General features: G+C 37.3%; 1 protein-coding gene across 1 annotated transcript in view; it reads right to left on the reverse strand.

Annotated features, from left to right (window-relative positions):
• LOC124788594 (26S proteasome non-ATPase regulatory subunit 2-like) overlaps positions 1–17,623 on the reverse strand; it is a 205,575-nt gene that overhangs the window by 11,882 nt on the left and 176,070 nt on the right. The window contains exon 16 of the mRNA XM_047255864.1: positions 14,591–14,775. Coding sequence (XP_047111820.1) covers positions 14,591–14,775 — 185 coding nt within the window. The remainder of the gene's footprint in view (positions 1–14,590; positions 14,776–17,623) is intronic.

The following is a 17,623-nucleotide window of genomic DNA, read 5'->3' on the forward strand; positions in this document are numbered from 1 at the left end:
AAGATCAGTTTGGGTTAAGGAGAAATACAGGTATACATGAGATCATACTGCCCTATGACTTATCTTACGAGATAGATTGAAGAAAGGTAAACCTTAACTTTAGAGAAAACTTTTGACTATTTTGGCTGGAATTCACTCTTTGAAATTCTGAAAGCAGCAGAAGAAAAATAAAGGGACTGAAAGGTTATTTACAACTTGGACAGAAACCAGATTGCAGTTGCAAGAGTAGAAAGATGTGAAAGTGAAGCAGTGGCCGAGAAAGAAGTAGACAGGATTTTAGCCTACCCCTGATACCAATCCTATACGTGTACACAGAGCAAGTAATAAAAGAAACCAAGGAAAAATTTGGACACTGAATTAGAGTTCAGAAAGAAGGAAAAAAAAACCTTTGAAGTTTGCCAATGACACTGTAATTCAAATCAAAGATGGCAAACAACTTAGAAGAGCAGTTGAATAGAAAGGTTAGTTATAAGATGAAAATTAACAAAAATAAAACAAGGGTGATAGAATATAGTTGAATTAAATCAGATTAGGGAATCAGATTAGCAACCAAGACATAAAAGTTGTAGATAAAATTTTATATTTGAGGCACAAAATAACTGATGGTGGCCAAAAGAGAGAGGAAATAAAATGAATACTTGCAACAAGAAGAAAACCACTTCTGAAAAAGAGGAATTTGTTAAGATGTATACAAATTTAAGTGTTATGAAGTCTTTTCTGAAGATGCTTGGCTGAAGTGAAGCCTTGTACTGAAGTGCAACATGGACAGTAAGCAGGTCAGACAAGAAGAGAATAGAAGCTTTTGAAATGTGGTGCTACGAAAGAATGCCGAACATTGGATGGGTAGAGTGCATAATGAAGAGGTACTGAAGCAAATTGGAGGAAAAAATAAAATTATGGTACAATTGACTAAAGAAGGGACTGGTTGACTAGACACTTTCTGAAGCATCAGGGAATAGTCAATTTAGTAAAGGAGTGAAGTAAAGGATGAAAACCAAGTACAATACTTGAATAACTGACTTACTGACCTTTAGTGATTTCGACATAAAAAAAGCAGACTAAATACTGAATCATATTTCTCATTAGGAAAGAAGGGTCAAAAGCTCACTCCTTTTTTCCCAGGCCTATAACAAGCCAACTCACACTCATTTATTTTTTAAATTCAAATCAACAAATAAAACTACTACAAAATTACAGCACACCATATAGTAAGGAAAATCATTTCAGTTTTTTATGATAATACTATCATGCTCCTATCCAGCACAAATATACCTAAAACTACAAAGAAAGTATTAAATTGCAGCTGTACCATACCATTTTCAGAGTAATACAAATTTTATTCCAACTTTTAATTTTTAAATGTAATTCAGCAAATCATCTATCTTTCTCTACAAAATTAGGTCATAAAGTTTCAATTCATTTTTGCTTTTTTGGTAAAATATTACAACACTATTTTTTTGCTAGTCAGCTGCTTTCTGCGTTTTTTCCCTACATTTTTAATTTTCTTCACTTCTTGTTCCCATCAAGTTCTTTTCCTTAATTGTTTCTTTTAAGCACTTGTCTGTATTATCTTTCAACAGTCCATCTTTCCTTCTTGTCTTCCTTTCTCATTTTCTTCACTATCTGTTCACCATGTTCAATATTTACTTTTTGTTTTTCAAACTTCTGTTCATACTTGCTTACAACAATTTTTCTTTTTACTGTTCTTCTTGCTTTCTCAGTTTTTCCTCAGCCACTCTCTTCTAATCTTCACAGAACTACTTGTATCTGACATGAGCTATGTGTGCCAATTGTAATGTTATGAGTATGTAGGCAGGCTAATTGGCTACCTGCAATTGCTACAAGGTAAGGTGAAATTGATGTACAACTGAATGGTAGAAGGCCCAAGTGCTCAGGGCATCCCACAGCCACTCCAAGTGACCCAGGTGTGTCAGCAAAGGACTGCATGTGGGTTAATGATAGTACAGGGAATTTTGGTGATGGACGGTTGCTTAGGAGGACGGACAATGCTCCATAAAAACAGTGATAATTTTAAAATGGTAAAGCACATGTGTTAGCAGACACCACATTTGAAAAGAGAACCAAAAGACATTTCTGGCAAGAAGGTGTAAGTAATTGTGTAAGTAACATTTAACGACAATCTGTTGTCATTTAATAATGAGCACACTTGTGCAAGAATAGTGGCTTATTATTTGTGAACCAACTATTGCTTATATTTAAGGTAAATGAACTGAGGATGGCCAAATGTTTATGACATTTCTTTATTTAAATATAGTTGTAACATATCAGTTTAGTCCCGCAATGAACAATGGACCTCACCATTGGTGGGGTGGCTTCTGTGCCTCAGTGATACCGATAGCCATACCACTGGTGCAATCACGTGGGAAGGGTGTCTGTTGAGACGCCAGGCAAGTATATTGTTCTTGAAGAGGAGCAGTCGCCATTTCAGTTATCACAGGGCAACAGTCTAGATGATTGGCTGATCTGGCCTTATAACAATCCACGGCCTTGCTGTGCTGGTATTGTGATTGGCTGAAACCCAGGGGAAACTACAGCAGTAACTTTTTTTGATGGCATGCATCTCTACTGTATGTTTAAATGATGATGGCATCCTCCAGGGTAAAATATTCTGGAGGTTAAACAGATTCAGATCTCCAGGTGAGGAGCACTCAGGAGGAAATTGTCATCAGGAAAAACAAAACTGGCATTCTACATATCAGAGCTTGGAAATTTAAATCCTGTAATCAAGCAGGTAGGTTAGAATATTTAAAAAGGGAAATGAATAGGTTGAAGTTAGATATAGTTGGAATGAGTTAAGTTTGATGGCAAGAGAAACAGAACTTCTGGTCAGGTGAATTCAGGGTTGCAAATACAAAATCAAATAGGAGTAATGCAGGAGTAGGTTTAATAATGAACAAGAAAATAGGAATGCAGGTTTGCCACTATGAACAACATAGTGAATGCATTATCGTAGCCAAGATAGACAAAAAGCCCTCATCCACCACAGTAGTATAAGTTTATATGACAACTAGCTTCGAAGACGATGAAGAGATTTAAGAAATCTAAAATGAGGAAATCATTCGGACAGTTAAGGAAGATGAAAATTTAATTGTGATGAGGGACTGGAATTTGACAGTAGGAAAAGGAAGAGAAGGAAACATTGTAGGTGAATATGGACTGGGGGAAAGGAATGGAAGAGGAAGCCTCATGGCTGAATTCCACATGGAGCATAATACAATCATCACTAACAAATGGTTAAATAATCATGAAAGAAGGCTGTATATGTGAACTCTTTCACCAGAAGGTTTCAGATTGATTATATAATGGTAAGACAGAGATTTTGGAACCAGTTTTTAAATTGTAAGACATTTCCAAGGACAGATTTGATGACCACAATTTATTGGGTGAATACTATAGGACTCCTTCCCGTTTATTTGAAATTTTTTTGAACAAACATTATTCAACATGATTCTCTGCCATCTACATCAATTACAGATGTTAGAATAGAACACTAGTTATCATTCAGTTAATTTTTATTTTGCATTTCTGTGTAATTTGTTAATTCACAATTATAGCCAATGCATAGACTGTTTAAGTACAGAATCACAGCTACAGATTACTACTTGCACACTGAATTGTCTGCAAGGCATGAAAACATTCGTGCATGGCTTGACCTTATGATTACATTAAGCTGTTCTTTTCAAACAGTCATGCATAGCCAGGTGCCTAAGGTACAAGTAATATCAGGCAAAGTTACAAGCGATTTGCTTGTATAGAAGGCTGTTAGGAAGAAAAACTTCACTTGCAGTAACCATTAGGTACCGTTGCACAATTGGAGAAGTTGCCGAATGATAATTACTAAGTGAGCCTTCCGTGAAACACATTCACCATGTCATTTCTCACAGTGAAATGAGCATTAATGTTCTTTCATACATATTTGCAGCATCTTCATTCAAGATGTTCCCCTATATGAGAATCCCATTTCTACATCTACATTGTCATGTGAAAGTGCAAGTGCAGCCTTCACAATTTTCATAACAGTAGCACATTTCTTTTCTTCAGAGGTATATGTATTCTCATAAAAGTGACTCCAGTAGACATGCAGTAGGTTCTTGTCACTACGTTGTTTCTCTTCTTCTCACATCAATAGCTCCTGTTTATTAATTACTGTACACTCACAGTACTCAATTGGAAGAACTGCAGCTAATTTCACTATGTTTTTGTGCAATTCTTCTTTCTCCCTTTTCCCAGGGCACAAGCACTGAAGATGCCACAACACAGGTTTATTAAAATAAGACTTTTCCAAAATACATGTACAAGCAGACTCATAGAGCTTTCTAGTTTGCATGGAAATATAGCACCTGTCCTGTGTGCTTAGCTTCTTGAGATATTCACTTTCTCTAAATGTTGAACACTATATTTTTCAGAAAATTGCATTTACTAGCCCAACTGTTTGTTATACATAACCAAGTACAGTAAACTCCCACTTATCTGAATCGCATTTATCCAAAATCTGCCTTTATTTTGAACAAGTTTTTCCGATTTTTGGTGGCTGACACTGGCGCTGTCTGATGATCACACAGTTATGCTATTGGCTATAATCTGTTCATCATAAGAATAAACTGATACAAACATTGCACTATGTATTCTTCTGCGTTTGATGGAAGCTCATTGGATTTCCATTTCACGTGGGACTGCGGCCAAGCTGTCTCAAGTACTGTCAAGTATGATAATAAGGGTATGTTTTGTGCTGTGCATTATGCACACATTGACTTAGCAGTAATACAAGACCACAGCTTGAAGGATATAAAGGCACGGAAAACTTCAAAGCCAATTATCTCCACAAATTTATGAAAAACATCAAGAACAGCTTATTTCTCGGCACTTTTTAACAAGGTCCAATGCACGTGTTTCACTACAGAATAGAAAGCAGCCTCAGCCATTTTCATACTGCACATTAGCAGCGCGACAATCAGTGCACAACGCTGCAGAGACTATGACTGTACATGATTTTTGAAATAAAAACTATGTAGCTAAAGTGTGATTGAGAAAAATGTTGATGTCTGTTAATACATTAGAGTATCTTAAAGTTTCATTTAACGTAACTTAGTAATAAGATATCTAATACGTAAGTAGGACCTACTTCCAAGAGCGTAACAATACCAGTGTATGTGTGCTATGGCTTCTGACCAATCATCACATTTGTGTTTGTTTAAATTAGGTTTATTCTTATGAGGAACAGATTATAGCCAGACTGACGCTTGACAAGTTTCAACTTGTCTGCATCTGGGGCCACACATTCAGTGGTGTTTTTCCGTAGTCTACTGCTAATCTGCGCACTGTTGAGTGTCAAAAGTCTGAGTGTCATCAACTTGTGTGTGTGTTGTTTGAAGTTATAGCGTGTTTCTTGTTAATATTGCATGGTTTCATGCTATTGCCATCTGTTGGAACTCCTTGGAGGTACAGTATGTATAGTATTGCTCTATGCAGTGTGACATAGCCCTGTCGAAACCGACAATGAGAGTGTGGTGCCAAAGACTTTCTGCCTGTTGTCTTTACAACAGCTGAAGCCAACACTTAACAATTTAACACTAAATGTACAAAGTACTGTCATGTTGGTGCCAGGGCTTGGGTAGGACAGGGGCAGATGTATTGAATGTATTCATTCGATGGCTGCCACAGTCTGGTTTCAAAAGTCAAAAGCTTTGTCTAATGCGTCTCGTGTGTTGTCGAGTTGTGCGTCTGTGTGTTTTCGATTTAATGTTTCGTGCTCATGCTACATGCTTTAAAATGTCAAGAGATAAAAGTGGCTAAAGACAGAAAAAGAATCAGTCGAGTGTCGGTAAAAAGAAGGCAGAACTTGACTACCGGTGCAAAACGAACACAGAATGTGATCTCATTGGAACAAAAACTCCGTGCATTGCAGAGAATTGATGGTTGGGAGCCACCCATAAAAGTTCCTACAGATTTGAATGTCAGTAGGAGTTTGATTACTGATTGGAAGACAAATCAATCAGAAATTGAAAAATTTTATTCTATCCAAGCATCAGGTAGCACAGTGAAATCCAGAAAAACAATGAGAAAGCATGCACATCCTCAGTTAGAAGAGGCCTTATTTTTGTGGCATGAACAAATAAGAGCCAAAGGTGTGCCAGTTTCAGGTCCTCTACTTTGCCAAAAAGCGATGACTTTTTATGAGCTGATTGAAGGAAAGGAGCAAGAATTCTTAGGAAGTGATGGCTGGCTGGATCAGTTCAAGAAGTGGCATGGCATTCATGAAATTGCCATCAGTGGCAAATCATTATCAGGGGATGAATCTGCTATCAATGATTTTAAGAAGAAACTGCACACAATCATCTGACAAAGAAGGTTATAATAGTGATCAACTTTACAGCTGTGATGAAACTGGGTTGAATTACAAAATGTTGCTGGCGAAAAACCTTGCCTCTAAACAAGAAAATACGCCATCTGGATATATAAAAGAAGCAAAGAAAGAGTTACTGTCCTCGCATACAGTAATGCTACTGGCAATCATGAACTGCACCTTACTTTAATTGGCAAATCCAAAGAACCAAGAGCATTTAGATGGTAACCAGCTGATAAATCTCTGCCATTTCGGTACACAGATCAGTCTAAGGCCTGGATGAATGATGCCACCTACAAAGAGTAGTTCCAGGCAGAGTTTGTTCCTGCTGTAGAAAAATAAGCAGAGGAAAAGTGCTGCTCCTAGTGGACAATGCTCCTTCTCACACAGATGATCTACAAGATGGGGATATTAAAGTTGTGTTTTCCCACCAAATGTCACATCTCTACGTCAACCAATGGAAAAACCCAGGCACAAGCTGGTGGAATACTAATTGGTGCAGTTGATGCTGAAGAAGCCCTTGTGCAAGCTCTTAAAAAAATAGATATTTTAAGTGTCATTCATTGGATTGCTGAGGCTTGGAATCTCATTCCTCCAATTTCTCTCGTTAGGTCTTAGGAACAACTCTTAGATCATAAGGCAACTTATCAATGGTGGGAAGGAGGAGGCAACACTGAAACTCAAGCTGGCGTGCCAGAAACAGATGAAAATGACTTAATTTTGGTGAATTTACTGGAGAAACTACTGGGTTGTGAAGACGCGAACTTCGAAGATGTTGAAGAGTGGATGGAAAACAACTTTTTTGATTTGACTGAGGAAGAAATCATCCAAATTCTGACCAATCAGAAAGCATCAGAAGAATATGTCTCTAATGACGGATCAGAGAAAAAAATTCCTCACACAGTCGGTTACGAAGCGATGCAAACCCCCCTGGTACATCAGCGAACAGGAGGAGAAGATTTATCCTGAAATAGTTTGTTTCCAGCATTGGAGATATATTGCTGCAACAAAAGTTTCTCAAGCCAAAAACAAAAAACCATTACAGCCTTTTTTACCAAAAAATAAATTCTAATGAAGTGTCCCAGAACTCCTACATTCATAAGTTAAAATTTTTTTGTTTTTTTTACTTTAAAGTTCCTCTTGACAAACTTTTCATTCCTTTGAGTAATCTCTAGATTTGTTTCATAATTTTGTAGAGTAGTTTATTTTTTATTCAAAATTCTATTTTTTCCTGCTGCAAAATAAGGCGGATTTTTTCTGTAAGAATGCAAAATAAATGAGCTTTGTTATTCAGCATTTAAAAACTTTTGAGTTTTCAATCATACTTTGGCACCTTTTTAACATGTCAACACAATTTTTTTAGTCAAAAACATGCAGGCCTATTCACAACCATATCAATAACATTCTACATACCCTACACACATTTTACGATCACATGTTGTGGTGCTGATGCAATTCGGGTGGTTTCACAGGTGAAAACAGGGGGAACTTCCAATTATGCAAAATTTTTGTTATCCAAACCACCTGCCATCCAGATCATTTCAAACAAATGAAAGTTTACTTTAAAAAATTTGTTAAACACCTGAGATGGGATTTTAAGATCACAAAATTGGTCGTGGATTGAATAAATCACTATTACAATTAAGTGGATGTCATTCTATTTATCATTTAACTAAATTTTTCAATAGGAAGTAATACTTGTCACAATACACTTCCAGACTCAATGTGGAAGCATGAACACCAAATAAATTCATGAACGTTTGACGAAGTTTGTGACTCCATTAGAGATTAGATGCATTAAAGCCTGTCTCTTCTGAAGAAACCAGTGAATCTTGAAGATGGGTGAGCACTTGCACAAGCAGGCATAGTTACTGCTTTGGTAGTGTTGTTTTTTAGAAGTTTAACAGCTGACCATTGTTCTAAATGTCTCTCTCTCTGGGATATGATCTGAAGAAAGTACTTTTTTACAGCTGACCATTGTTCTAGAAGTCTCTCTCCATCTAGAGGAAACAAGTTTCATAAATTTAGGACCCAACGGCTTCATATCTAATTGTATCATTTTTATTGTGTGAATTTTGTAACTTATCTTGAGACCTGTCAAATGTCTTGATGTTTTCAGTGACATTACATCAGCTGGATAACATTCCCAATACAGAGACCCAACGGCTTCATATGTAATTGTATCATTTTTATTGTGTGAATTTTGCAACTTATCTTGAGACCTGTCAAATGTCTTGATGTTTTCAGTGACATTACATCAGCTGGATAACATTCCCAATACAGAGATCAAGAATCAACCTCTGCTGCACAAGGATATTAATGAAGCTATAACTCAGAGCCTTCTCAATGGTATTTTCTAATTTTTCAATCCATTTGCCACACCAAACATAACTTTACTGGTAACAAAATTTTCTTCTGAAACATAAATCTTTTTCTAAGAGAGCTATGGTGTACAATTAACAAACCAAAACTGAAAAATATAGACTACAACTGATCAATCAGAAAAATACTGACTTTTACTGAGTTTACTGGCCAGTTTTCATTCCTGAAAGGGTGAGGTAGGGGGCTAAAAAGCATAGGGAGACCTATGGCCAAGGCAGGAGCAGTGGGCTTGGCATGGCAGGTTTGTGCACCTCCCTCAACCACTCATGTAATGTGGTTCTTTAAATGCCTCTATGCCAATGCCTCAGTGTTGTCGTAGCTTAAAAAAGCTATTCTCTCACCTGCAGCTGTATGGGATTCACAGGTGAAAGCTGGTAAATGCACTGCTAATTGTCATAGACCTTCTTATGTCATCTTCACTATAGGCATGAAAACAGCAACAGGTTCAAGTGGATATAGGTTGCAGTAATTATTCAAAGATGAAGACTCTTGCAAAGGATAGAGCAGCATGAGAAGCTGCACGTAATCTGTCTTCAGATTGATGACAACAACAACAATAACAATGTCAGTGACAACAGCATCAACAACAAATAACAGATAAAGAGATTTCTGGATAGTCAACAAATGATTGCAGTCCTACTTAGGAAACACAGACTTCAACAGGTGGATATCTCAGATATGAAATGCATCCAGATGTACTGAGAAGTATGTTTCAGATCCAGAACAAATAAACACTGGGGTTCCTCATGACAATGTGTTTCTGCAGAAGAGAAGAGGAAAGAGCAAGGGAGGGGGGGGGGGGGGGGTGGGAGGGGGGATGAGAGAATAGGAGGAGGAGCAGAAGGAGGAGGGGGAAGGAGGGAGGTAAATGTGAAACTGTAATACTTTTGTAATGAGTTTTAATCCATAACTGTACCAACCAGGTCCTTGTTTTGCATATGTGTGAGAATGACATGAAACTAAAATAAAACTGTAAGAAATAATAATTGTGTAGAATCATGTTTTGTAAATTCTCATTGCATCACTTCATATCATCAAATCATCACTCCTTATGTGACGAAGCAAGCTGGGATTTCTTTACTTCCTCTCTTGTTTTGCCATCTGCTTCCTTAAATTAATTTTATTTTAATTTTTGCCTAATTACCATTAACATGCAGAGTATAATCTGCATTTCCATACAAGGGAAAGGCTGGCCCTCAGTCTTAACGAGTATAGAACCAGATCTAATTTTGTGCTTAGTTTGTGTATGTAATTAATTTCCTAATTTATTTTCACCATTTATAGTTAATATCACTTGCTACAGATCATTATAGGGTGAAATCAGGAATTGTTTCATGACTTAGATTCTATTGCTGACTTATAAACAAATATAAATTCTGTACTAATTATAAACATTTGGAAGAAGAACTACTAGGATTCTTGAAGTATTTATTTGGCTCTATTTGAAAACATATTAGCAAAGCCAGCCCTTAATTAATTCCAAAATAATGACCATGTTTGTTGAAAGCATTTTTTGTATAACTATATTTGTTAATTTCATTACTTAAACAAATAATTCAGTCTAATCTTTGCGGTAGAAGGAACTGTTAAAAAGAAGGAATTTTTTGATGTTTTCAGTTAACTAAATGAGTTATGTTTTAATTGTAATTTCTGGGACTTAAACATCAAACAATCTATAGTTTCAGTTCCTATTATTGTGAGGATATATAAAGGACCCATTTTTGGTCCCGAGACAGTCAGTCCACAGCTGATTTTCAGACGTGAAATGTGTATTGGTTAGATTAACAACAATGCACCAACTTAACAGTGGAATAAGTGTAACACAGATAGGCCATTTATTAGAACAATTAATGACAATGTCTGTTTGATTTATTTGAAAAATAGTGTCACACATATCATATTATTCTGCAAGAACTGTGAATTGTGTGGTTAGGTTTTTACTGCTCATAGATGTTCAACAGCAAACTATTGTAACAGTATGCTGATGTTGGCTGCAACCTGTTAATGAGGCTTATCAACCTTTACCAATAGTGAACTGGCCATATAATTGTGTAATATTGAGGAAGTAAAGAACTGTGAAACACAGTTGTGGAACTGTTGGCTACATCATTTACAGTAGTCAGTGTTGAACTTTCACCCCCCATTTTTTCAGCCAGTATAGCAATGCAGTACGTCAACACTGAGGACTATGAATGAAGAAATAAAGCAGGTGAACATCATACTTACTATGAACTGTCCTATATTAAATGTATGTTTTGTGCATGTTTTGTAAAAGAACAACAAATAAATAAAAGAATAATATTGAAAATAGATATAAGATGCTCATTGGAAACAGCACAAGTTTTTGCTCCAACAACCTCCTCACAATATGATGAAGAAGCTGATGATCTTGATGAGTTACAACAACAATTAAAAACAGGCAAACACTTGCTATAGGCTAGCAATGAGCAACTGTAATTCAACTGCAGGGAGAAAGTCAAAAAGTGACTCATCAGGCAGGATCTTTGGATTCAGCATAAGACAGAGTAGTCATGATAGTGCAATGCACTGAGAATAACTAGCTGTACATATTTCCAGAAAAAGTCAGGCAGGAAATGGCTGTAAAAAGGACCAAATGGAAAGAACGAGCTGGTCTTAGAAATGGGTATAAACCAATGGATTAGTAAGATGTTTTCATTGAAGTTACAGAAAGAAGCAATGAATAGCAGTTGCCAATATGTATGGGGTTTAGACTATTATAAATCATTTGTCACAATAAAATCTGTGCAGCCAGAACTTGAGAACCAAGAAGAGAAACAACTGGCATTAGTTTGTTGAGGAACATATACAACAGGTCTGTGGCTTCTGTTTGATGGCATTAAGAGAATGACATGTTAACACTTGAGAAAAGAATTATGAAAAGTTGACCTAGTTTCACTAAAACTATTTTCCATAGTTAGTCTTCAGATCATTAAACTGGGTGAAGAAAGAATACACATAAAAGGATCTAACCTGATGAACCCCCTTCCATTTGTAGATGACATTTTATTTTCTTAGAGCCACTAGATACGAAGAATAGGATGGAGGAAATGAACAGAGGAGTTATGACAGCAGGCCAGAATATTAATTATAGTAAGACTAAAATAATGCAAAAACCAGTATGCCAAAAGGCAAATAGTAAAGACAGATGAATAAATTATAGAAACAGTTGATGAATTTGTATACTTAGGTCAACTGAAAACAACTAGATGGACACTTATCTTCTGGTAAGGGTGTTCCATATATTTCTTTCCTTGTGTTTTCTTATCAGTACTTCCTCGTTTTGTACTTCATCTGCCCACTTAATTTTAATATTCTTCAATAGTACCATATTGGTTCCATTTACTACTTCTCCATATTTCCTATGGCCCACAATTTACTTCCATATAATTCTCTGCTCCAGACACAAACGTTGATGATTTCTGTGTAAATATCTCATTAAAGAAAGTCTTCTTCACCTACACCAGCCTACTTCTAGCACCTTCCTTGTTTTGATCATCTTGTGTAATCTTCCTTTATACATGTAATTCTCTCATTTCTTTCACTACTGTGTCAGAGCCAGTTTTGATGATAAGTCATTTGGCACACTTCATCACCTGTTTCTTTGCTTTGTTTGTTGTTAAGCCAAATTCTGTGTTAAGTGTGCTGTCTCTTCTTTTCAACAGGTCTTTTAAGTCTTCCTCGCATATGTCTACAATATGATTTGAATATATTCTCATCATAAATTACCTTGTGCTATATCTCATTGTACCCATCCATAGAAATATGAAGAGGACCAATAAATCAACTCAAATATAGGTCAAAGTTGTTTCTCCTTAACATCTCCTTCTATGCCATAGAGTATTTCTTGTATCCAAATGGCCAACATAAAGCCAACATGTAGCCATATAGACACACTACAGAATACTGATAGTATTCTGATGTGTGATTCTGATACAGATATCATGAGTTGCTGATGCAACTATTCAGGTCTGAAGATGAATCATGGAGATGGAAACGTCACACTGCATAAACAAAATGTACAATTTGGACAGAACAATAAATAATACAATAAAAATGTTTTAAATATCAATACAGTTGTTGTTTTCTTGTGACAAATACATTGGTTGTGTTGATTTCTGTTACAACTAGGCCCACAGCTACAACAAATTGTTTAAATGATAACATTTATCCATTCTGGTTGTTATTCCATGGGAGTAAACAAATGATGGAACATTTCATATTGTTAAGTTTCACCACCTTCTGATTTGGCCACTTAGTTACTACTACCTAATGTTCTTTAATTACATTTTTAACAATGAAAAATTTTATTGCCTATTTGAGCAACGTCTTACTGTCACACTTCTGTATGCATAAACTGTTTGGTTGTTGCACCCTGAATTACGCTTGGTTACTCAGATGTCTTCTGTGAATGCAAATGGCGCTTTTGTCAAATTTTAATAATAAAACATGAGATTATTTATCTTTGTATGGTATTATGTTGATAGACACACAATCAAACACAAACACACACAAAATTCAAGCTTTTGCAACCAATGGTTGCTTCATCAGGAAAGAGGGAAGGAGAGGGAAAGACGAAAGGATGTGGGTTTTAAGGGAGAGGGTAAGGAGTCATTCCAATCCTGGGAGTGGAAAGACTTACCTTAGGGGGAAAGGGGGAAAAAAGGACAGGTATACACTCACACACTCACACACACACACACACACACACACAAACATGTCCATCCGCACATATACAGACACAAGCAGACATTTGTAAAGGCAAAGAGTTTTGGCAGAGATGTCAGTCGAGGCGGAAGTACAGAGGCAAAGTTGTTGTTGAATGACAGGTGAGGTATGAGCGGCGGCAACTTGAAATTAGCGGAGATTGAGGCCTGGTGGGTAACGGGAAGAGAGGATATACTGAAGGGCAAGTTCCCATCTCTGGAATTCTGATAGGTTGGCGTTAGTGGGAAGTACCCAGATAACCTGGACGGTGTAACACTGTGCCAAGGTGTGCTGGATGTGCACCAAGGCATGTTTAGCCACAGGGTGATCCCCATTACCAACAAACACTGTCTGCCTGTGTCCATTCATGCGAATGGACAGTTTGTTGCTGGTCATTCCCACATAGAAAGCTTCACAGTGTAGGCAGGTCAGTTGGTAAATCACGTGGGTGCTTTCACACGTGGCTCTGCCTTTGATCGTGTACACCTTCCGGGTTACAGGACTGGAGTAGGTGGTGGTGGGAGGGTGCATGGGACAGGTTTTACATCGGGGGCGGTTACAAGGGTAGGAGCCAGAGAGTAGGGAAGGTGATTTGGGGATTTCATAGGGATGAACCAAGAGGTTATGAAGGTTAGGTGGACAGCGGAAAGACACTCTTGGGGGAGTGGGGAGGATTTGGAAGGTGGATGCCTAGTAACTGAGATGTGATATACGATCCACATAGGAAAAATATATCCAAAAACAAAGATGATGTGACCCACCAAACGAAAGCGTTTGCAGGTCGACAGACACAAAAACAAACACAAACACACACACAAAATTCAAGCTTTCGCAACAAACTGCTGCCTCATCAGTGTCACATCATATATATATGCAACTTTTCTTCTACAGTGTAATGTTTATCATGAGTATGATCTGGAGAACATTAAAGCAAACTTGCTATCTTCTAATCTAAGAGAGAGCCCATGCAGATAGTTATAAGAGAAGTGCATTGCCTGAACTACAAAAGCAAATTGCATATAACTCCACTCTCCTTACTTGTAAATGGATTCTGTTAATTATTCTTGATTGTAGTTAGTTGTTATTAGATAGAAGGAATTCCCCTGTGTTGTGTCTGACCTTGCATTATTAGAGCCGGCTCCAACCAGTCCCATTGAGAAAATGGCATTCTGCGCCACTTCGGGATCAGAATCATGGGAGAACTTATTCAGCATTTCAATCAGAGCCAGCTGAGGATTTGAAATGGAACTAAGTGCTATAGCTAAAGGGACTACTCTTCGTACAGCGAGCTCACCATAGCGACTCTGCAAAAAATGCAAAAGTATTACAGATCTGTTCACTTTGTTACTAGCTGAGACTGAAACAACTCCTGAAATTCTAGAATAAAAATGTTTCATTATTACACTAGAGGTGTACACATATGTCTAGTAACTGAGATGTGATATACAATCAACAGATAATGTAGATAAAAAGACCTTCTTCCACACATATGACCACTGTCTTTGGCTGCGTTTGAATGAATGTGTGTGTGTTGTTGTGGTCTACAGTCCAGAGACTGGTTTGATGTGAAAACTTCTTCACCTCCATGTACCTTCTGCAACCTACGTCCTTCTGAATCTGCTTAATATATTCATCTCTTGGTCTCTCTCTATGATTTTTACCCTCCACACTGCCCTCCAATACTAAATTGGTGATCCCTTGATGCCTCAGAACATGTCCCACCAAGTGATCCCTTCTTCTAGTCAAGTTGTGCCACAAATTCCTCTTCTCCCCAATCCTATTCAGTACCTCCTCATTAGTTATGTGATCTACCCATCTAATCTTCAGCATTCTTCTGTAGCACACATTTCGAAAGCTTCTATTCTCTTCTTGTCTTAACTATTTATCAGCCATGTTTCACTTCCATATATGGCTACACTCCATACAAATACTTTCAGAAACGACTTCATGACACTTAAATCTATACTCGCTTTCCTTGCCATTGCCAGTCTACATTTTACATCCTCTCTACTTTGACCATCATCAATTATTTTGCTCCCCAAATAGCAAAACTCATCTACTATTTAAAGTGTCTCATTTCCTAACCTAATTCCCTCAGCTTGACCTGATTTAATTCAACTACATTCCATTATCCTAATTTTGCTTTTGTTGATGTTCATCTTATATCCTCCTTTCAAGACACTGTCCATTTCATTCAACTGCTCTTCCAGCTGTGTGTGTTCTCTTACTCAGAAGAAGGCCTTTTTGGCCAAAAGCTTAATTGTCTGACAATCTTTTTGTTGTGCATGCCTGTGACTCAACGTCTCCTCTATATGGTGAGTAGCTATCTATCCTTTCTGTAACACTGTCATTATTCCATCCTGCATTTTCTGTTGTTTGATACCATCAACACAATTATGCAAGAAAGTACCTGGCTGTGCTAGTATCCTTTCCACTTCCTGAACTATTACACATGCATAAGGAGGAAATGTTTCATGGTGGATGAATTAATGTGCAATATGAAGCAGTTGATGTCTTGGAGCCAAATGAATATTGAGACATTTACTCAGATAATTCTCCACCCAACTGGTTGTTTGCACTGTGTACAGCATAAGTGATATAGCCTTCTGGATCACAATAAAAGAATATCACCTCAAACACTGTGAGGTACTTAATAAACACTATGGTCAGAAAAGTTGATTACCATTGTGCAGGCACTTTCTCAAGATTTGCTGAAAATTCTGGAAAGGTTCAAGTATCTGAGATTGGAACTTCTTTATCTGCATTTTACAGATGAGTCTTAGTATTCATTTCAGAAAGAGGTATAAAAAGTTTTTCAAGAATAACAGAATACACATTTTAAAACAATCAGGATGCAATAGGGAGATTGGGAAAACCTGCTTACCCTTGTTAACCTGGATTTGCTTTTGCCTGTGTATGTAGCAGCTCTCATTTTAGACTGCACGACAGATGGTTATCTTTGTCACTGCAGTTTAATATGTTTTCATCATTTTCCACTCAGAGCCATGAATTATGAACCTCCTTTTTCATGTTGTATTGATAGTGAATTAAATGATCCCCTTAATGAGCAAGACAAGGCCCCTTCACTCATTTTACAATGTAACAAGATACTGACGAAACAGGAAAACACATAAACATGACACAGTAAAGTAAACTAGTGATGAGTACTACAGTTCTATCAAAACAGTGTGTTTCCAAATCTATGACATCCTTCCTGCTCATCTTAAGCAATTTTATACAGCTAAAGGGTATGGCCATAAGAATCATGATGGCTCGTTCCTATACTAATCTATTCATGCATTGCTTGGAGGGGGCTTTCCTCAGATCCATAAGCCTTCGGCGCCTGGTTTGGTTTAGATAGGTTTAGATACATTGATGACATCTTTGTCGCATGGACTTATGGTGACCTGGAGTCTTTAAATGCATTCTCCCAGTTAAATTTCATATGATCCTATTCTGAAACCCATACCACTTCTGTTGCTGTCAATCTCATTGTTGGTTGGTTGTTTTGGGGAACGAGACCAGACAGCGTGGTCATCGGTCTCATTGGATTAGGGAAGGATGGGGAAGGAAGTCGGCCGTGCCCTTTCAGAGGAACCATCCCGGCATTTGCCTGGAGTGATTTAGGGAAATCACGGAAAACCTAAATCAGGATGGCCGGACGTGGGATTGAACCGTCGTCCTCCCGAATGCGAGTCCAGTGTCTAACCATTGTGCCACCTCGCTCGGTTATCTCATTGTCTCTGAAGATCAGCTATACATGCATGTTCATAGTCAACTAATAACAAACAACATTACTTACATTTTGACAGTTTTCATCCATTCCATGTAAAAAGTTCCCTCCCATACAGTCTTGGCATTCGTGGCAAATGTATTTGTTCAGATGCAGACTCTTTACGGCAATATTTCTAAATTAACTTAATTATGTCATGTATTGGAAAATTTGACTCGTTCCACATCATTACGAAATATCGTATTCATGATCCATGGAACTAGTATTAATCTAATCTAATATGCCACCATTCTCATCTCGGACTTCACTGGTTGTAATTACCCGTCCAACCTAGTTCAAGAGCAGATTTCTCTCTCCATCACATCCAGTCCTGGTAATGCTGATCTCTCAAAAAAAAAAAAAAAAAAAAAAAAAAAAAA

This window comes from Schistocerca piceifrons, chromosome 3, assembly GCF_021461385.2.
Source record: "Schistocerca piceifrons isolate TAMUIC-IGC-003096 chromosome 3, iqSchPice1.1, whole genome shotgun sequence".
Classification (NCBI taxonomy): Eukaryota; Metazoa; Arthropoda; class Insecta; order Orthoptera; family Acrididae; genus Schistocerca; species Schistocerca piceifrons.